General features: G+C 39.2%; 2 protein-coding genes across 2 annotated transcripts in view; both read left to right on the plus strand.

Annotated features, from left to right (window-relative positions):
- Positions 1-801: 801 nt before the first annotated feature.
- POC1B (POC1 centriolar protein B) overlaps positions 802-22,432 on the plus strand; it is a 53,479-nt gene continuing 31,848 nt past the window's right edge. Inside the window, exons 1-9 of the mRNA XM_030469045.1 lie at positions 802-899; positions 1,173-1,257; positions 10,048-10,219; positions 10,988-11,167; positions 12,443-12,550; positions 13,359-13,474; positions 14,168-14,301; positions 15,042-15,110; positions 18,386-18,538. Of these exons, the coding sequence (XP_030324905.1) occupies positions 885-899; positions 1,173-1,257; positions 10,048-10,219; positions 10,988-11,167; positions 12,443-12,550; positions 13,359-13,474; positions 14,168-14,301; positions 15,042-15,110; positions 18,386-18,538 (1,032 nt within the window). The 5' untranslated portion in view covers positions 802-884. The remainder of the gene's footprint in view (positions 900-1,172; positions 1,258-10,047; positions 10,220-10,987; positions 11,168-12,442; positions 12,551-13,358; positions 13,475-14,167; positions 14,302-15,041; positions 15,111-18,385; positions 18,539-22,432) is intronic.
- On the plus strand, positions 1,598-3,549 carry GALNT4 (polypeptide N-acetylgalactosaminyltransferase 4). Its single transcript, XM_030469043.1, has one exon. It carries the CDS (start codon positions 1,798-1,800, stop codon positions 3,547-3,549), a length of 1,752 nt encoding a protein of 583 aa, XP_030324903.1. The 5' UTR covers positions 1,598-1,797.

A 22,432-nucleotide genomic window follows, 5' to 3' on the forward strand; every position in this document is an offset into this window, starting at 1 on the left:
AGTAAAAGGCAGAGGTTCAATACTGTCAAAGGAGGCTGAATACAAAATCAGTCTGTTTTTAAACAGAGCTCTCCTGGATCAATTTTTAAGCCATAAAATCGAAGTAAGGTGGGCGAGCTGTTCCGCTAGCTGTGAAGATGTTGCTTCTCCAGGTTTGCTTTCAGCTAACGGGACAGGCCCTCCGGAGGAAGCGAGGGAGAGGATGCTCCGCCTGCAGCCAGGCCGAGGGCAGCGCCTCAGGCCCCGGGGCTACCCGCACCTCCCCGGGCCGCCCAGGCCAAACACCGAAGGTCCGGCTCAGAGTCCCGCGCTGCGACCCGAGAGAGAATCCGCCCAGCACGGGGCTTCCCTCACAGCCTGGTAGGAAAAACAGAAGTTAAGGGATTTTTTAAAAATAAGCCTCCGAGTGGAGCTTCCCATCTCCTGTCCTAGCACCCACCAAACCCCGTCCCCTCGGCGGTGGCTCAGGGGTAACACAGCCACAAGCCGCCGTGTCAAAACGGGCACCGACAAACCCGATGAAAAGAGAGCCGAACGTGTCCCGGCCTTACGCGAGGAGGCCACGCAGCTCCCAGGCCGCTGAGCCCGGGCCCGCCCGGCGATCTCCCGGCCCTGCTGAGGACGCGCGGTCGCCCGGCAACGCGAACGCCGCCGCCGCCACCCCAACGCCTCACACGAGGGAGTCGAGCACCAACACCACCGATAGGCGGCTCCGCGGCCCCGCCCCCGGCAGCGCGGGCGGCGAATGGGCGGATCGAAAGCCGCGGTGGTGGCGCGGCGGATGAATTCGGGGCTCGGCCGACCCTGCCTGGAGCGCGGGGGGTTCAACCGGATGCCCCGCTTCGCTCCGGCAGTGGCCGTTGCTCCGCCGTCCCGCTCCGCCCATGGCATCCGCGCTGGTGAGGGCTCGGCCCCGGCCCCGGACAGGCAGGGAGGTTCCGCGGCGGGCAGCCCAGCCGCTGCCGCGGGACCGGCGGGTGTCGCCTGGCGCCCAGGGCTGCGCGGTTACAGCCGGTGCGAGGGCTTAAGGAGCGCTCGCCGCCCGTGCTCCCGCCGCCTATGGGACGTTTGATGGCCTCTGGAGGGAGGCGGCGGGGAGAGGACAGGAGGAAGGGAGGTGGGTGCCGGGCCGCCCCTATTCGGGGGCTGACGGTGGTCACTCTCTTCCCCAGGACGATCCCGTCTTGATCCGGTCATTGCGAGGCCACAGAGCGGCGGTGACGGGCGTCGCCTTTAATGCGGACGCTGCGGGGCTGGGTGAGTGCAGGGAGGCGGCGGCGGGGCCGGGCGCCGTTTGTTTTCCGGGCGGGGCGTTTGTTTCTCTCTCCTTCCCTGGCAGCTGGCGGAGCCGCCGGGCGGTTCCGGGCTCAGGTCCGGGCGCGGAGGCGGGGCGGGCTCCCGTGCCGGCCGGGCGGGCCGAGGAGTCTCTGCCTCTTCCTTAAGCGACAACTTTTTGAGCAAACCACAAGGCGGGAGGAGGGGTTTGTCCCGCGGCGAGAGAGAAGGAGGAGAAGGAGGAGAAGGAGGAGGAGGAGGAGGAAGTTAGTGAGGGGAGCGCCGAGCCGGAGGGGTGGGGGGGGGGCTGCTCCGTGCCTCCGCTGCTGCCCCGCTCCCCCCCGCCGCCGTCCTCCTGGAAACCTCCGCGCCCGCCGCCGAGAGAGTGGATGCGAACTCGGCCGGCGGCCCCAGCCCGCAGCTGGCAGCGCTTGCAGCTCGCTCCCGTCCTGGGGGCGCGGGAGGAGCCGGCAGTAGTTTACAGAGCTCCTCTCTGCTAGGGGTTGCTTTTCATCGCCCACCATGAGGATCCGTCTGGCGAGAAGATGGACCTGGGTCCGCAAAAGCTGCGTGTTTCTCGGCTTCTTGATGATCGCTTACTTTGTGGTCGAGCTGTCGGTTTCATCTTTCGGTGCCTCCCTCACCGGGGAGAGCATCACCAAAGGGAAATGGGAGAGACGCTTTTCTGACAGAGCAGGAGAAGCTGTGGATTTGGCTCGTCCCGTCTATGACAAACCCCCGCCTGATCCGTATGCCCCAGGAGAATGGGGTAAGCCCTCACGCCTGAATTTGAGTCCTGAGGAAAAGAAACAGGAAGAAGAGCTGATCGAGAAGTATGCAATTAATATTTATTTGAGTGATAAAATCTCTCTCCACCGGCACATTGAAGATAATCGACTGAGTGGCTGTAAAGCTAAATCTTACGACTACAGAAAACTGCCCACAACATCTGTGGTAATTGCTTTTTACAATGAAGCCTGGTCAACGTTGCTGAGAACCATCCATAGTGTTCTTGAAACATCACCTTCAGTGCTTCTAAAAGAAATTATACTGGTGGATGACTTGAGTGATAAAGTGTATTTGAAGGCTGAGCTTGAAAAATACATAAGCAGCCTGAAAAGAGTTCGTTTGATAAGAACCAACAAACGAGAAGGATTGGTTCGTGCCCGCTTAATTGGTGCTACTTTTGCTGCTGGTGAGGTCCTCACGTTTCTGGACTGTCACTGCGAATGTGTCTCCGGCTGGCTGGAACCACTGCTTGAGAGGATTGCTGAGAATGAGTCTGTCATTGTCTGTCCTGTCATTGACACCATTGACTGGAAAACGTTTGAATACTACATGCAAACGGCAGAGCCCATGATTGGGGGTTTTGACTGGCGGCTGACGTTCCAGTGGCACTCGGTGCCTAAACACGAACGTCTCCGGCGCAGATCTGAAACTGACCCAATCAGGTCCCCGACCATGGCTGGTGGCTTGTTTGCTGTCAGCAAGAAGTATTTTGAGTACCTGGGTACCTATGATACAGGAATGGATGTTTGGGGAGGGGAGAACTTAGAATTATCATTTAGGGTTTGGCAGTGCGGAGGCATGCTGGAAATTCATCCGTGCTCCCACGTGGGCCACGTGTTTCCAAAGCGTGCGCCCTATGCTAGGCCAAATTTCCTTCAGAACACAGCACGCGCTGCTGAGGTGTGGATGGATGAATTCAAAGAGCACTTTTACAACAGAAATCCTTCAGCAAGGAAAGAAAACTATGGAGATATTTCTGAAAGAAAGATACTAAGAGAACGTTTGAAATGTAAGGGTTTTGACTGGTATTTAAAAAACATATTTGCTGAGTTGCATGTACCAGAAGATCGCCCTGGCTGGCACGGTGCTATCCGCAGTGCAGGAATAGCTTCAGAATGCCTCGATTATGTCTTACCAGAACATAATCCTACTGGAGCTCACCTTTCTCTCTTTGGATGTCACGGACAGGGAGGCAATCAATTTTTTGAATACACATCAAATAAGGAGATTAGATTTAACTCGGTTACAGAGCTATGTGCTGAAGTCCCAGAGCATGAAGACTACATAGGTATGAGGAGTTGCCCAAAAGATGGATCTCCTATCCCAGAAATTATTATTTGGTATTTCAAAGAAGATGGGACTATTTATCATCCTCATTCAGGAAAGTGCCTTACTGCTTATCGTACAGCTGAGGGGCGTGCTGATGTGGAAATGAGAACTTGTAATACTGCAGATAAGAATCAGATTTGGAAATTTGAGAAATAATCACTGCTGGTAGTATGAATCAAATGGACTCTGAGCTCCAAGGTTTTTATATGTGTGAGCAGATAGCAATGTTTGCCTGTATACCTTGGAATATCTTCAAGTGAGTCTGTAGTGGTGTAGAAACTATATCTGCTGTGGTGAACTGTATGGAAAGCTAAAGTAAATACTGGGATTTAGTTTCTAAACTGTTAATTAGAAATCTAATGCCTTTTATTTTTATAAAATTTTTATCCATTATTTTCTTTCTTTGGTCTGTTTTGATTAGGGTAAAGCAAAGGCTTTTGGGTGGACTGAGGAGAGGCTTTTTTTCTTAAATAGAAACATTATGCACATTAAGCCAGTGAGATAATGTTGCCTGGAAAGTAAAGAATCTGGACTGAACAGCAGTAAAAGTTAAGATTCTTGCAGTGGAAGTAATTGACCTATGTTGCAGGTGTATTATAACATATGTATCTAACACCTTAAGTAACGCTACAGTAGCATGTGGTTGAATCAACCTTGCTGTGAAAAATGGAATCTTAAGCCCTGTAGTATTCTGTAGTTTTCTGGAATTCATGTACTCTTTAAGGGTTTCAGGGTAACAACAAGCTACATTAGCCTGAAGAAAAGGAAGGGTTTTTCCTAGCAGATTTGTAGTTTTTGCAGTCTTGTGCCTACTGTGGAAAACTTGCCTCATGAGGGTCAGTCAGGAGCTCGCATGCATTGGGAGAAGTGTGGTAGCAGTGGAACCAAGGGCATGCTGGTGGTACCACAAGTGGGAAGAGACAGGGATGGCTACAAGTAAGAATTCTGTTTAAAGGCAATAGAAAAGGAAAGAAAGCACAGAATTGCATTAGCTGCTGCAGTTTCTTCACTGTATATTTGTTGCCTTTGTGTAAGCTTTCCCGTGTTAAGCCTGGCATCTTAGGAACACGTACCTTGTGTGACTATACCACGCACCCTTTTTTTGTTGGGCTTTTTTTTTTCCTTGGCATTTCGTGGGGTAAAGGAAGGAGACACATAGGAAACCTTGGGCTGTTTTATTTTGTGTCATGTATTTTGGCAACAGCTGGCATGCATCAGCCCCAGATAGAGTTTTGAAATAATGCACCATATACTGCCTCTTTCTAGTCACAGTAGTACCATGGGAGACCTTAAGTAAGGTTGGGAAGCTGGACTTCTTGAAGTGAAGGGAGCTAAAAAGGCAAATGGCAGCTTGAAGGTAGACAAGATTTGTTGGTTAGGTGGTCCACAGAACTGCTTATTTGGAATATTTTCTGTATTCTGTTATGTTGAGTTTTGAAGAACATCGATTCTCGAATCAAGTCACTAATCTGTTTTGAGCATGACTATAGACAGCAGATTTGGTTTATTGTGTATTTGAAAAAAATACCTTTTGTTAGTATCTGTTTTTAGCTTTATATGATTGAATTAAACACTTACCTTAATGTTTCAGGCATTCCAGCTTTTTTTATTAATTTCAGTGGAGTGGTAAATGTGTCTCAGTAGCCACAGCGTAGTTTTTTGTGGCAAGGGGCTGATAGGGAGGAACTTGTCCTAATGATCAAAAAGAATCATGGATACTTGGGAAATGGAGTAGGTATACATTTGCTGCAGGTGTCAGTAAGTGGAAGGATTAAAAGGAAGCAAGTGAGACCTGAAGTAAGTAAAGATTTGCCAAAAATAAAGCAAGAGGAAATTAAGATTTATTCTTGAATCTTAGTGGTTTTAAAGAATTGAGAGGATTGTTTGGAAGCAGGCTAGTAAAAGGGGAGCAGAAGAAGAAAACTTGGAACTGAGGAATGTAGCACTGAATCATGCTAAAGATGATTGCCACTGTGTGGCATGGGTTAAATCTTTAACTTATTTTTAGGAGGCTACCTGTAATTAGATACTTTTTTTTTTCTTATTTCCCCAGCTGTTTTTTGTTTGGTTGGTTTTGGTTTTTTTGAAAAAGGGAACTTCTTGACTATATAAGACAGACATTCCTGAAAAATTCCATTCTGCTCTTTAGCAAGAAATTCTTTTGTGGACCTACAAGTTATGAACCATTTATCAAATTTTTAAAGGAGCCAGTTGCCGTGTACTGGGGCAATAAATTATACAAAGTATGTGCTTCTCTGATAAGTTTGCTGTAGACTGTTACATTCAATAGAAATTGCAGGAAAAAGGGCTGGGTTCTCCTGCGTGGCAGAGCACTCACTTGTATATGCAATGCATGTTTCCTCAGATCAAAATAAATAACTGGTGTGAATATAGACTATGCAACTTTTAGACAATGAACTTTTTTAGGACTTGATAAAAACTACATTTGATGTAAAGAACTATTATCATGATAAAACTGACATTCAAAGTGTTCCTTATCTACTTAAGCAATAAGTCTAAGTGAACCTGCCTCTTAAAGTTTGAAAAGTTATTCTTTTTGTATGTATTGAACCCTTCCTCCTCTTCCCCAACACCCTTCATTCTATTTTTATGGTTATTTAAATACAAAAAGAAAACAAGGAAAAAAATTATTTGGCCCTAAAAATACCAAAGTTCGTTTCATTTGTTCCCAATTGGAATAAAAAAAATTGGGAGTGGGGGAAGGGCTGAAGAAGGAGAGAGAAAGAGAGAAAAGACCCTTGCCTTTTCACGTTATGCTAGTTTTGAACTGAGCTGCACCAGTTCTACAGAAACACTCCAGTGCAGTTGGTTTTCAATGTGTACAGATTTCTGGAAAATCTGAAAGTCTGAGACATTTTCTGTGCTGTTAGATGTAAAAAAATTGGGGGAATGCTTGTATATATTTTAAACTACTGATTTTTAAGTGACTTAAAAGAAATTGAATGTAAACTTAACACTGAATAAATGTGTGAGGGCTTTGGGTTTTCTTCTGAAAAAATAAAATCCAGAATGATAATTAAATCTTGGCTAGTGTGCTGAGTCTCCTATTCTTTTTCGCTTGTGTAATTACATACGTTACACAATAAAAACTGCCATGAACTTGAAATTATGGGAGTTATTAGAAGCTCCTTGTAATTTATCCACTTTACTTAGGACTCCCAATTGGTTACCCTGACTGAGATTGAATTAATAATTGCTTTCCTCCAAGTAGGGAATCTTGTGAATTGTTATTAAGTATGTTTGTATAGTGGCACTGCACCTTATAACTCAGATTTACATCCTTCCTGCAAGGTGTGTGAGTGTTTTGGTAGTGGCTGAATACTTGTGCACATCACATGTATAGCCCTGTATTCTATCTGTATGTAATTAGTACACAGTTAATTATATTGGAGATGCTTCAGTATTTGGGCAAGGGAAGAGGCAACATGGAAAGCGTGATCCAGGGGTATATCAGTCTGTTAAAGCCTGGCTGGGTATATCTTCCCTCATCTGTTGCACAACTTGTGGTCACTGCTGTGATATTCTGGGAAATAGGAGCGTAAGAGTAGCTCTATTTTATGGCAACTCTTGTCTTCATTTATACATGTGTTTATATGAAAATGCTGCCAATAATCACAGCTTGTAAATTGAACTTGGTTTTGTTGAATACCGTAAACAACTTCCATTAGAAATCTGAAGATATCTGTTGAGAGAATCAAAGCACAGAGCTGTGGTCTTTTCATAAGACCAAGTCTGTTATTCTTTGGTGTTTAATTCTGTTTTGACTCATGATCAGAAAAATAAATTACCTAGAGATATCTCAGCTGTCCTTGGGTATGTACAGAAAGAACTGATGTTTTTTGAAAAAGGAGGGAAAAAAAACAAAACCACAAAAAAACCTACACCAAAAACCAAACTCATAAGGAAACAGAAGCAAAGTCACTGAGGTTACTAACTGGAATAAATTGTATATTGGACCTAACTCGGGGTGAATTTTCAGCAAGGCCAAATTTTATTGGTTCTGGTTACATCATGTTTGGATTTTTGTGGTGTGTGGGGTTTTTTGTTTGGTTGGTTGGTTTTTTAACCTTTGTTGTTGTTTTGTGTTTTGTTGGTTTGGTTTGGGTTTTTTGAGGACCATGAGAAACAGACTTATTTGTGTATGGCCCATCCTAAAAAGTTCTTCTGGACCTTCTGTGTTTCTTTTGTTTCAGTTCCAATACTTTCAGTTAGCACTGGTAATCTGTTGTGGACCATTTGCTGGTGGCCTAGTAAACTGAAAGTCATCTTGTAGAGTGCTGGCATGCTTAGTAAATGCTGACAGAATGCATTGATCTGGCTTGAATTGCTGCAGTGCCCAGTGTTTAATTTGTCCTGGAAAGTTCTTGCTCCCATCCTTTTGAACATTTAAATGCATGGACAACATGAACTTGAGGGGAGAAAAATGCATAAAGGATTAAGAACCAATCCTTAAAATACTGTGCTTAAGTATCTTGGAAAAGCATTGTTACACAGTAGGCAAAATCCCTTAAAATGGAATGAAAAAAGAAATAGAAAAGAAGTTCACTTGATAAAAGTAGTAATAGATTTTTTCATGTATAAAACTTTTTAAGATTAGTATTGATATTGGAAATTGTTGCTGGTAACATCATTAACCTGAAGATTCTTGAATTTAGATAGCTAGGATAAAATGTGTACTGTTACAGCAGAGTTCCTAGTCATTTGCCATATGCACCAAATTTAATTCCAGTCTGCTTGAACAGTGAATAGCTTGGCTTGGTTGAAGCTTATTTATGGTAAAGGGACCTGGGTTCATTGCCAGGAAGAAAATTTCCCTGATAGGGGACAAAGTTGAATGTAAATTCAGAGTTTTGGCAATTGGACTTTTGGGTTTTTTTCCTCTGGGTTTACACCTCTCCTGTGCTGTTCAGATACAAAGCTACATCAGCCTGCGTGCCTTTGGAAAATAATTCTGCAACAGCTCTCTCGATTCCTGTTCAGGTCTCACCCATTCCTGTTCAGGTCCTGAACTGCTTCCCTCTGGGGGAGTTAACTGAGCTGGAACTGCAGCATCAGAGATAGTAACAGCCTTTGAGTGTTATGGTAAGGAGCTTCCAGAGAGGAAACCTACCTAAGGATGGGGAGAGGATGCTGTGTGAGTGTAAACAACAGGGAGTCCAAAAGGAGAATAAGGAAGATGCCTGTCCCAGGGAAGGGAGAACTTCAGGTCTCATTAACTGTAGGGTAACTCATCTGTGAGAGTGCAAGCTACAAGAAGCTTCAGAATTTATTGTACTGTCATATTTTAAAATATTTCCTTTGGGTTTTAGAACTGAAAGCAAAGAAGGCTGGTGTTTCATGGCTTTAATGCAGTTTTAAAGGTACCATGGGCACTTTGTGCATTTTTTTTTTTTTTTTTTTTTAAATCCTGCTATAAAGCAGTCCTGAGAAGTTGGAGGGAGCATATATTCTGTACTTCTGTGACAAATTTAGGCCTATTGATACAGGCATAGGGATAATCTGGTTCACATCTTTTACCAGGGGGTAGTCATTTGGGAATAAAAATAATAGCTCTGCTAATTCTATTGTGCTCAGTTGGTGCCTGAAAAAGGATGAGGAAAAAAGAGCCATCCTTTTCATGTCCTCTTAAACTTCTAGGAGGTCCCTATTCTTCCTCTCATTCCTTTTTTTTTTTTTTTTTTTCCACAGGCTAGGAATTTTATAACTAAGAGATAGGAATGTGAACCCCTTGGTTTTATTTATGTCCTGCATGCCAGAACTTAGCAGACCTGATGGTAATAGGAGTGTAGAAATACCATTCTTGTCAGTTTAATTCAATTGCTACTTGCTTTTGTGACTTACAGTTTCCTGAAAGTGATCAAGCTCCAGTAAAAGTTATGTCTGCCTTCACAAATGCAGATAGTGTAGAGTACCTGTAAAGGGATTCCAAAACAAAATTAAAATATTCACGGTCTTTCTACTGTTAGACTGACAAATTCACATTGTGCTTTGAACTAGACAAATGTTAGTATTAAAAAAACTAGTACTTAAAAAGAAATAAAATTATAACATTCAGATATTTACTTTAGTGTAGACTTCTGGAGTGTTAGAAATTATATCTTGAGTTTAAGTTGGCTTGTGTTTTCAGAATTAAACACTAGATATTTGAAACAAATTCCATCTTGGAGATCAAAGTAGGATCACTAAAGAATTTGTTGTTTTCTTAGTAGTTGGTAACATCAAATCTAGACTCATATTTAATGACATGTGCATGATGTTTGACTTTGGATTTTTTGGTCTATATCTACTTGGTCCAGTGGAAGGTGTTCCTGCCCATGCAGTGGGGGATGGAGCTAGAAAATCATTAAGATCCTCCCAACCGAAACCATTCTGTGATCTTTAAAGAACTTGGAGGCCAGTTTGCTCAATATGTGGGAGAGCTACCTGTTAAGAATTTTCCTTTACTCCTCCCAGTCTTCTGATGTCCTTCCAAAAGGTGTTGGCATTTCTGGCTGCCAGGCTTCTGCTCAGGCTTAAAACCCAGTAACTTCTCCCACTCCCTAATATCAAGTTGGTGAATCCAAATCCACAGTCATTAGCTCTGATTTTACCAATAAAATGAGCGGTCTCATAATATCTTTTATTTCTTGCCAGCTACCTCCTCTTTGGATAAGTTTCTTATGTTGTGGAAGCTGAAGACACCATGCAAAGCTTACAGATTTGTAGGCCATGTGGAAGCTGTGACCAGTGTACAGTTCTCACCAGATGGGCAGCTACTTGCTTCATCTTCTCAAGATCATACTGTCAGACTATGGATTCCTTGCATGTGAGTATAACTGGGTGGTGCTGGCTATGTGTTTCAGTAATGTGCAATGGGAATATTGGAGTATTTACCCAAGAAAAGTTTCTTCTCACATCCCTGGGCTTTGACAGAAATGAATCAGGGAGCATGAGCAACGCAGATCTTTACTGTGTTGCTTTGTTCGTTGTTGAATAGTCTGAAGTTTAGGAAGAAAAATATAGCAATTCAGAGATCATCATTTCATGTGTGCAGGGCTATGCTTGGTAGTATTTCTCTGGCTTAAAGGATGTATTTTTTAATAAGTGCATGGCTGCACTTCATTCTGGGGAGACAAGTGGTGAAAAAAACCCAGAAAATAGAATTTTGGGGAATTGCCTTTTAAGAGTCTCAAGTACTAATGATTGAGGTATTGAGAATGATTTTGGGAAAACTTTTGTTACTTTAAATTTTAATGATTTTGTAGATTAATGTATCAAAATGAATTATCTTTCAAATACAGTATGGAGGCTAATGCTTCTGCTTGATTGCACTGTTCTCTAAAACTGGTCATCTTAAATACAGTTACTTTCAAGTCTGCTATTCTAATAAATATTCAAATAAGGCTAAGAATATTTGCAGCACTGAGATTTAGCCTCATGTATATACGCATTTTCTTTTTATATATTGCTTTTTCATTTGAATAAGATTCCATATACGTTAACTTTGAGATTTATGAGATTTAAACTCTTTCAGTTTAATACAACTGTGTTTTCTGTCTTGGTCATGTTTGTTTGTTGTGGTTTTGTTTTTAAGTCACGGAGAAACATCGGTACTGAAAGGTCATACAGCCTCTGTTCGTAGCGTGAGCTTCTCCCACGATGGACACTTTCTGGTTTCTGCATCCAATGATAAATCAATAAAAATCTGGAGTGTTCGCCATCAGCGTCTTTTTTTTTCCCTCTTCCAACACACTCATTGGGTTCGCTGTGCAAAGTAAGTGTGGGGTTTTTATTTCTCTTTGCAAAGAATCAGAGTTCTGAAAAGAGTTTTTATTTCCCAGGGCAGAACTAAGAAGAAAGATCTGGGTATGATAAATGATCTGATTATTACTAATAATGAACTTTTAAGAAATCAGTCCTAATGCACACATGATTTATTTCCTAGCTGAAGTCTGAAAGCTTGGTCGGTGTTATTATATGTAAATATTATTATGTTTACATATTATTATTACATGTTGCTGGGTGTTTATTTTTATGCTTTAAAGGACAAATAAGGTCTTCTGTATTTATTTTCAGTCACTATCCTTTGTTTCTCCCTCAGGTATTGTATGTTTTCTTGCTTTGTTAACATATTTATACTATTCATTTTTTTCTAGATATATTATGCATGGTAGGGGGTTTCTTAACTATTCTTGGAATAGCAGTGGCATAAAAGAATGATCATGAGTCAAAATGAGTTAAGCTTATGTCACCTGGAAAAGGTAAAAGAAATAGCCTTTGTACTGCAAGCTAAGAGTCATGCTCTATTTAAAGGCAGGACAGGTCTTCAAAGACAAAAAAAGATTGTTCTTTGCTGATTTTTTTTCTTCTTCTCCATATTAGTGGAAAAATCTGCAGCTACACTGGACTGATTTAATCCTCCTGAGAGAGAAATTTAACACTGGTGAAATGCAGATCCATACAAAGTTCCAAAGTATCCCATCGTTGAAAAGAAAAATAAAAGCAGTAGGAAATAATACGTGAAAGTTATGTCCTTCTGCAGTTGCTCAATATGAGAAATAATAAATGGTAAAATGAGAGTCAAATAAATTTTCTTGTTTAAAAACTGATATACTAGTATAGAAATAATCATGAAAGTTTTGCTGGCAGTTTGTAAGTATAGAGAGAGCTCACAGGAGAATATATGTATGTAGGTTAAAATTGAATGCAAGGTTTTTCTGTGTCCTCTTTGCCTTTTTGCCTATAGTTTTCTATAATAATGTTTTTGGCAAATGAAGTAACAGCCTCAGGCTACTGTCACCTTCCTCACTCCCTGTCCCTCTTTTTTGCTTATAGCCCTGCTTAATTGTGAAATGGAGGAGTGGGTGGAGAAGGTTTTCTTTTCCGTTTTATTACTCCATGAGAAATACAAGAAATTTAAATTTAATTTGAATATTGCACATTTTAATTCCAAACAGGCTTTCTTGGTTCTGGTGTTTTGCTACTTTTGTCTCTTATGCTATCTAGGTGATACCAGTTGTTTAGTTATGTATACACTTGCATGTTCCAGATTTTCACCTGATGGAAGACTAATAGTATCTTGCAGTGAGGATAAATCTATTAATATCTGGGATACCAGGAATAAAACTTGTATTGATAGCTTCCAAGATTATGGAGGGTAAGTGTTTCTAGAAAAAAGGAGTACTGTAAATGTGTACTTTTATTGAAATTAAATTCATGTTTCTTGGTGATAATGTGTATATAGCTTATATCTGAACATAGATCAAACTTCTGCCACCCATACAAACTAAAATAATTAATGTCATGTTTTCATAAGAGGTTAACTGGCTGCACTTATCCAGATGTTTTCCAGCTGTCAAGAAATAAGAGAAAGAGAAGTCATTGTTTTTGGATTCTTGAAAGTTTTTATGTTTTTTCTCCATTTTGATAATGCTATTTGATAATTGAGTGCTTCAACAAGAAAACTTTAAAAATTCTCCACAGATTGACGAAAACAGTGTTCTATTAGCTTCAGTTACCTCACTTATTTAAGGTTAGAAAAGAGTTACATTTTTCTTGAAACCAGGGTTTTAATTAACAAATGGAGTTGTATGTTAATTGTGTATATGTGTTTTAGATACTCTGTTCTTAGACAAAATTATTTTCTTTGCTACTTATCCAACTGCTTGCAGCACTTTCTTTTAGGCACTTTGTACTCCAACACAATCTGTGAAGGTTTGAGTCAGAACAATTATGCCATATTTTTAACAAAAGCCATATTTTACAGTTTGATTTATCATGCCCATATCATTTTCCTATACTTATTTCAGTTATTTGAAATACATTGTTTGAGTTCCCATACATATGGATTGCACATGAATTTGTGGCAGCTCAGTATTAATACTGTGTTTTATATGTATAAATGTACAAATCTAAATATTTCTATGGAAACACATGATCAATCTATTTTCATTAATTATATTTAGATTTACAAATTTTGTGGATTTCAACCCAAGTGGTACATGTATAGCCTCTGCAGGTTCCAATCATACAGTGAAACTCTGGGATATTCGAATGAACAAACTACTGCAGCATTACAAAGGTAAAAACAAAGTTTTTGGGGGGATTTTTAGAATGGAGCTCTTTGCAATGAAATACTATTTATTTAGATTATGTGATTTCATTCATTACTGGGAAAAGTGGACAAATAGGTTATATTCATAGAGTCACAAATCCCAGGTAGGAAGAGATCTCAAGTGTCATGTGGACTGACCTTCCTTGGCAAAAGCACGGCCCAGACAAGATGGCCCAGCACCCTGTCCAGATGAATCTTAAAAGTATCCAATGTTGGGGAGTCCACCACTTCCCTGGGGAGATTATTCCAATGATTTCTCATTGTGAAAAATTTTCTTCCTGTGCCTAATTGGAATCTCCCCAGGAGTAACTTGTATCCATTACCTCTCGTCTTCTCTGTGTGACTCCTTATACAAGGGAGCTTCCATCTTCTTTTTAGTCACACTTTAAGTACTGGAATTGGTATTTTGTAAGCCATCTTTTTGCAGTCTAGCAACCCTAAAATACAAGCTGTATCCTGATTATTCCTATGCCATTCCTCCCTTAGTTTTTAGAACAGAGCTATGCAAAGACTTTGGAGAATCTTCTATGCCCCAGCACTTTGAGGATTTTTCCCTAAAATGGAGTATGCTTTCTTGGGGAAGGAAAAGAGTGAAGAAATTAAGTACGTTTCCTGTTAATAGATACCTACAGTCTTTGAATATTGTCTTCTGTAAATTAGTTCACAGAGCAGGGGTTAATTGTGTATCATTCCATCCTTCTGGTAACTACCTCATCACTGCTTCTGCTGATGGTACCCTTAAGATTTTGGACCTCCTAGAAGGAAGACTTATTTATACTCTTCATGGACACAAGGTATATACATTATCCTTATTTAAATGGAGATGTTGGTAGATTACTCAGAATATTTTCAAAGGGAAGGTAACATTTTTGCCATTATGTCTTGTACCTTGCAACTTGCCGATAAACTTTAGTGGACAGCAAAATGTTTTATTAATATACCTTGTCACAGATGCATCAATTTTATCAACAATCATACAGTTTATCTGTGTACACTGTATGTGTGCTTAATGTTAAGTAATCATGTTCTAAATTAATTAACAATCCACTCTCTTAGTTGTCAAAATCTATTATTTGGCACATTAGTCTTCTTGTCTATTTAAAAACTGCTTCCCAAGGAGGGGGAAGCTTTTGAAAGATAACTTTTGTGAAGAATGGCAGACATTTTCTCCCTTTCTTCTTAATGCAAAATAAACCCCACTGCTCATAGTGAATCACTCAAACACATTGTCTTCACTGATGTGTTTGATAATTTTTTTTGTTGTAAAGTTAAAGCATAAGAACTAAGGAAAGTTCTGCTGTTTTCCTTGTATAGATTGTAGTAATTGTACTGCAGTATCTTAAAAGATGTGCAATATTACTCTTTGATCAAGTTGTTTTACAAAAATTTCACTATAGTCAAGTTCTTCCTTATTTTCTTAAAATCAAAAAATCTATTTGTGTTAGAAAATGACTTGAGTGTTTTTCTCTTTGCATTAAAATACCATGATTACAGTAATAGCATAATTTTACTGAATGCTACTTTTTCCTTTCAGGGACCTGTACTTTCTGTAGCTTTTTCAAAAGGTGGTGAAAAATTTGTCTCAGGTGGAGCAGATGCTCAGGTCTGTCATATTGTCTATTTAAATGTCTTAATATTTGTAACAGTGGATGGGAGTTAAACATAGTACGCCATAGTAAAATGCTAATTACAGTATGCTGGCACCCATTATTTCTAGTAGTGTGTCTTTTGAGTTTATTTAGCCTAAAGTTAAATTTGAGGAGAAAAATGATAGATACATAATTTAAAAACTTGATCCTAACTACTTTCAATTCGATGTTACAACAGGAGGACCACAGTGTTAGCCACCTCAAAATATTTCTATTAAAAAAAATAATTTTATTTTAATAAGTAAGTTAAAGTGTTGCACTTCAGTGACAACTAAGTAGTTGTGTTGCAAATAGCTTTAAGGCCATGGTGCTCCATTGGGGTTTCGCTTATTCTAAAGCTGCTACTCTATAATCATAAGAATTAAGTACTACTACTGGGAAAATTTAGGCTAGAACTGGGAAAAAAAATCTTGTGTTTGCTGTGCTAATTTACATGGGTAAAACAGCAAAGTACAGCATTTCATACAGGGAAGAGATGTTTTAGCAATTAAACCAATAAAAATTTATTTTAAATCAAGCAGCAAATCATACAATTAGTATTCATGTGCCATGATAAATCTCAATTACAAAAATTCTTTTGAGCTTGGAAACATCTCTATCAGGGCTTCATATTCTCTGAAAAGAAAGAACATTTGTAGCCCAAGGCTTAGAGTTTCACAGTCGTCTTAAATATTCCTTAATATTTGTTGTCTTGTTGTTGCCTGTTGTAATAAAAAGCTAAAAGCTCAGTGTTGACACAGAATGCAATGCCATAGTAATCAAGTTCTTTAGAATTTACCATAATTCATATTTATATTTGGTTTGTGGAGCTTGAAATACATTTCAGCTAGTAGCAGACAGTTTTGTAAAATAAATCCTTTTCAATTTAAAACTCCAGTATCAATAGGAAGAATACGATCTGTTCTGGATTTTAATCAATGCTTAAGAGAGCACATTTTCAAGAATGACTTGAAGGCACTCAAAGAAAGAAATTAAATTTGCTTTCTGTCACAAAGCATTAGTAAGTAACAATACCAAACCTGACAGTTATTGGAAAAATGAAAACCTGAGCAAATTTCCAGTGTTAATTTTACAATTAGGAAAAAAAAGAAACCAAGTAGGAATAAGGAAAAGATATTTATTCCTTGAGTCACTAGTCTAATCTTTTATTTTTCACACTAGGTTTTTTTATGAGAATTTTCCAGTTCCAGACTGAAACTTTGATTCCTAGATATTCCTGAATTGTTGACCTTGCCTTCTTTTGAGTTTCATGATGACTGGTGTATTATGTTTGAGTGGAAATGAAGTTCATAGATTAAACTATGTCACATGACAGAAGATTAATCTGAAAGTCTTTGACTGAAAGGATCTCTACAGTATTATGGCTGCCTCAAGCTCCCCAAAAGATCCCACCATACCCTGGGAATGCCTGTCTTATTGCAAGGTTCCTTTTAATTTTGGGGCCCCCTGAATGACTCGTATGCTCAGTGCATCATGTCATCACCTTTCTGCTGTTCTGACTTCATGCTATAGAGCTGATGACATGTGGGATCATGGTATGAGTAGGTATCATAGTGCAAAATCTGTAAGATGGCTCATGTTTCCCAGCAGTTTGGTATAATGGTTTCATGTTGAATGCATGAGAGGGAAGATCCAGTTTCATTAGGAAGTGCATTCTTAGGTCAATGTTGAATTTAAACAGTAATAATAGTAGGTCTAGTAATGAATCCTAGTTTTCTTTGCCTTACAGAAAGGCACATTTTTATCTGTTGAAGTGTCTCCCTTTTTCTTGGGAGAGGGCTAATTATTTTGCTATAATTTTCACTTTTGTATGCTAAGTTTTAAAAGGTACAGTGCTAACTGTTGTGTGGTAAATGCCTTATGCCTTATGCCTTATCTCTGTCTAAGACAAACATAAGAACTTTATTCCTCCATTTATGTCCCATTTGCTGCTGGCATATACACACATGTACTCCACAAACATCCTTTTTTTGCTGACCTGTCCAGAGCCCTTTTCCAGGTCTGCCAGGAGAATAGCTGTGGGACTGTTTCTCAGCTCACTATAATAAAATTAAGTTTACTTACTGTAGTTATAGAGTGTACTAGTTTGAAAAGCTCATCTGGCAAGCTGATGAGAAGACTCTAGACAAAAGTACATCTTTTATCCCTCATGAGTATCCAAAGGATACTGTCTGTGCACTGTGTGAATTGAAGGCAAGCTGATTCATTTTAAGTTTACCACAAGTTACTTGCTCTATACACATATTAGGTTAAGGCTGTTACATTCTCAAACAACAGATAAAATCTGTTTTTCTTCCATCAAAGAAGGAAAACCAGTATCTCTGCTTCTAGTTTCAAGTTTCTTTCTGGTTGATGCGGTGCCAGCTGAAAGCTTTGTTCAGAAGCACGTTAAATATTTGAAACAAGCACTGGATACTTCTGTTGTTTCTTCCTTTTTGCTTCTTTCCTCAATCAAAAAAAACTGGACACGCAGAGTTCCGAAGTTCATGTTCTTTGCCCCTCTTGGCTATGTGTGCACAAGACAAATTTATTCATTTGACTGCTTCCAAGGAATGCAGAAGACATTTTGCTCTTCCTTTCAAGTGAAAAGCAAAGTTATACCTTGAGTGCATATTTGCCTTTACCCTGTTTGCATTGCAATTGAGATATTCCAGACATGTTTTTCCACTCTGGTTTTACTCTTGCTCATTTTGTTATCTGTAATATTGAAGATCCAGTGCCATGGCCTTCTACTTTAGAGCAAAATAAAACATTTAGAGCTTGAGCAGCTAAACTCCTCACCACTGGTAAAAGGTCATCTTCTGCTTCCTGCCTATGCCCTTGTTTCTTCTCAGTGCTTAGCCAGTTCTAAGTTCTAAACAAGCTTAAAATTAGCCTGCAAAAATGGAGAAAAACCATATAAAACTTTATGCTGGATTGGGTGATGGAAGTAGTGGAACTACACAGCTAAGAAGAGGAAGGGAGAGAAAGCAGGACCTACCTCACAGGAACAGTGACCTGCTCTGAATCAACTAATCTTAGCACATCACTGTCTGGCAAGTGCCAGGTTTTGAGGCAGGTTTATATGACATACTGAGCTCCATGAATCCTACTTTCACTGTTAGACTAAGTGATGGCATCAGGCTCATTCTGATGTCATAATATGTTAATAATAACAGACTACACTGAATAGTTTTGTTTTGGGCAATGAAAAGCCTGTAGTAGTTGCTGATATGATGGCTTTTTACAGGTATTACTTTGGAAAACCAACTTTGATTCATTTGATTATAAAGATATTCTTAAACACCATATTAGAAGAACACATATTGATGATCCTCCTCATCTTCTTGATATTTACCCAAGGTCACCTCATCTCCATGATGAAAAACTTCAGCCAGTTGAGGTGAGTGCAACAAGTGCTCTAATATAGGAAACCAAAAGCTTTTGTAAACACTGTCTAGCATTAACATAGTTAAATGTGTTCTGTGTATACCAGATAATTACTATTTATAATACTTTGGAGGCAACCATAGCTTATTAATAAACATTAACATTACTAGCCTAGCTGATGCTGTCAGATTTATCATGGTGAATTCCTTTCATCACTCTTGTGGAAGTCTGTGTATTACACCTGATTTAAACAAAACATAGGTGATAGCCTGAAGTAACATGATAAGTGTTGCAGAAGATACCTGAATCTTCAGTGAGCTTTAGAATACTACTCAAAATATATGATTATAAGCAGGATGAGGTGGCATTATTATAGAAAGTTTCTATAAAGATTCTAGAGGTCTTGTGAGAAGATCTTGATGCTTGTCTAAAAGTTTAGACAGCCTTTTGTAGGCTAGTAGTATGTATTTTATCACTATGTAGTCTGATTCCCTGATACTTCGATTCTTTAGCTACTTTACAGTTAAACATTCTACCAGCAACTCAAGTATTGGCAATCAGGGAACCAAAGTGCAATGTCAATTCTTCTGTGGCAGTATTTGAAAAATCCTGTTTGTCACGTTGGCTGAAAGCTATGCTAAATAGGTAGAGTACTATGCCTTAGACAAGACCATTGTTTATGATAAAACCGCAGGGATGCATTTGTGACTGTTCTTGGTAGATCTGGCTAGCATCTAAATGGTGATTACCTATATTTTTATCTCTTCTTTGTTAATCTCATTGTGTCGCTAGTGTCTAAGAGCTGTGTCTGATACAAGTCTAGAAACATTTTGGTTGCTGTCATAGACTAACATCATTAACAGAGAAAGTCATGATTACCTGATTTTGTTTATATAAAATGCAGTTACTGCAGCCATTGTTTCCTGATTAGACTGTTAAAACATGGAGATTTCAGGATATTGAGCTTTTTTTTTTCTATATGTGTATGCAGTATGAATATATGAAATACAAATAGTATAAAGGTGGAAAATATTTTGATGGAGAGACCCTGAATATTCTCATGGGTCTGACTCTGTTGTCAAGTTGGATGCGAACCTTTTTGATGCATAGGGTTTTGGTCAGAACAAGAGCACATTGTTCATAAACTGTTTATGAACAGAAAACTTCATTTTCATTGTAAGGTCTATGAATGAAGTTAAGTTTACTGGTAGCAGCCTCCTATAGAGGTGGTCAGTGCTGGAACAAACTCAGTCACCCCATTTGCCAGCAGATACAAACCATTCTTGCTGCATCAACAGTTTTCTTCAAGACGCATTCAAACTGCAATCAGTTCTAACACATGCTAACCAAGCACAGTAGCTTCTAACTGCAGGCTTCAGTTGCTTTCTTTCCCAGACTTCAGCTGCTCAGATGCCTGGCAAAGATATGAACATTCTTTAAAGAGATTTTCCATATTTTTTTTTCCCCTTGGTCCAAGGTAATTGGGAGGCTCTGGAAAAGCAATGAAGAGTTTAGGCTAAAGTTAAACAAAGGCTAGGAAGCACCTTATTATCAATACTGAAAGGGCACATAAAGGAAGTTTGATAGCTGAATGTCAAATTATTTATCAGTTAGCTTTGACAGATTTCACTTAATCTAATGTCTGCATTTCTTCTCTGAGGTGTAGCAGTTTATAGGCTTCTGGCTTAGGTGCTGTGTATAAGTGAGGGTGGGTATGTGGCTTTGACATTTGTCATAGCAAAGTTTTTGACGTTTATTTTCTAGCCTGATTTCAGGATTTTAAGAATAGGGGTGGTGTGTTTAGTATTCTACACATAATATGATGGCAGTAGAAGATCTTGTTCTCAAATAAACAGGAATCACGTTCTTTGAGAGTGTCTGATAGTTTCAATAAAACTGCTAATACTTTAATATGTTTTTAAATTAATTAATATAATAATGATCAGGATCTCTCTTGCAGGTTATTTTCAGAATCAATATAATAAAGTTTAGACAGTGGTAAAGTCAAGCTACCAAGTTTTGTTGCTCTGTAGATACTTTCCTTTTTTATTCCTCTTTCTCAACAAAAATATTGCATTTTTTGTTGTGGCAAGAAAGAATGGATCTCGCCATCTAAACAGAGACATAATTTATTGAGACAAAACTAGTATCAGGTTACTACCAGCAGTAATGTGTTTTACTGGCACTAATTGTGCTTGAAAGTTTTCAGTGTTTCTTCTTAAGTACTTCTTCCTGATAAAAAGCAGCATTTCTAACACTGCTGTGCTGTGCTGTACTCAGGAGGAGGAAAAAAAAATTTTTGTCCCTATTCAGTTAGAACTAACATACTTTTTGTTTTAAACTTCCCATTCATCTTTCTGAGCAACAGGCAATAGAGAGAATTTTAGCACTAGGAAGTTCCACTGCAACACCACTCTTATCTTTCTGTGGCTCATCATCTTTGTAAAATACCTGGAAAAGGAGGAAATTAATCACAGACATGCTGGAGGGAGCTGTTTTGGTCTTGTTGACAGTGGCACATCAAGTCAGCCATAGGAAGAGGCCCTTGACAAGGAAAGGAAATTCCCCAGTCTCTCTTGGTGATCTATTCTACTACAGCACAGCAATTGTAAGGACACAACTTTTTCTAGTACCTCATCTGCACCACATAAAATGCCAAGCTGCTTGCTTCCTCTTAATTTTGTTGTCATAAGGAACAGGGGAAGACAATTGATCTTAAACTAAGCAACAGTATTTTAAGAGACATGGTAACATATGCAAGAGTTACAGGCAGGCAGAGGAAGCAGTTCAAACATGGGATTTTGAAAAGTATGGATGAACTTCTGAGGTTTTCTTAAAGCCACTTCAGTGTCATCTGGACACTTGAGATGTGTTATAATACGTTACCCTGAGTTATGCTGAGCTGATTAAGTTTAGTTACCTCTGTAGCACAAATGATGATGGATTGCCTTATGATAAAACTCAAACTGATAGAAAACAAAGTTCAGATGTACAGGTAGAACTCAAGAGGGTAGTAATTCTGTTAATGCTTTTAAAATTCCTGATGTTTCTTACCTCTCCATGTATCTAACTGCTTTTGGATGTTTCTTGCTTCTCTTTCACTCCTTGGCTGCACTGTGACAAGGTCCCTGATATTCCAGAACTTAATTCTGGAAAAACAGTGCACACAAAATAGAGCTCACCTTGCTCAGAATTTATTTACCTGGGTTCAGAAAGACAGTAGTAGTGTTTTCACACGTCACCAGCTGGAACTTTGAAAGATATTTAGAGATATTTGATAATTGTATCAGTAATCCAGTTTTAGTGCAACATACTGAAAGAAACCCATTCCACTTGGTAACCATTGTATTCCTGAATTTTCTCTATTCATAATTAATATCTCTTATACTTATAAGACCTCTTCAAAGTGGATGGAAGATAGAAGTAAGTTTCACAGTGCCTCATACCAGGAAAAACATAGCATTGAGGTGTGAACTGTAGATAATTACAGTTTATATCTTGAACATGAAAAGCTACTGTTGATTTAGTTTCAGAAGTAATTTTTGTAATTTCAGATGTAAATATTTTCTTAGATGAAGGAAGTCCAAATGTACACTAGGTGGCAGTAGAAATAAGAATATATGGCTTGCTTGTCTTGGGCTCCAGTCCAGTGTTTAATCAAATTTGAGAGACTAATTCTACAGCTGGCTACATCACTTTCCTAGAAAATACGTTGTGTGTGAATCATGTAAAAATCTTTTAATATGGAATTTTTTGTGTGTTTTCAATATAACATCAATGTCTTATGAAATGCATTATAAAAATAATGAAGGGTGGGTGTTTTGAGATTTGATGCACTTTATTAAAATCAACAGAGGGATATCTGTAGGGGCATAGTCATTTACTTAAAGCATATAGCTGAGAATCA

The sequence above is a fragment of the Calypte anna genome, chromosome 1 (genome assembly GCF_003957555.1).
Source record: "Calypte anna isolate BGI_N300 chromosome 1, bCalAnn1_v1.p, whole genome shotgun sequence".
Taxonomy (NCBI): domain Eukaryota; kingdom Metazoa; phylum Chordata; class Aves; order Apodiformes; family Trochilidae; genus Calypte; species Calypte anna.

What these genes read in the sequence shown, in the direction of transcription:
- GALNT4 (XM_030469043.1), top strand. Translation starts at nt 1,798, where the DNA reads ATGAGGATCCGTCTGGCGAGAAGATGGACCTGGGTCCGCAAAAGCTGC.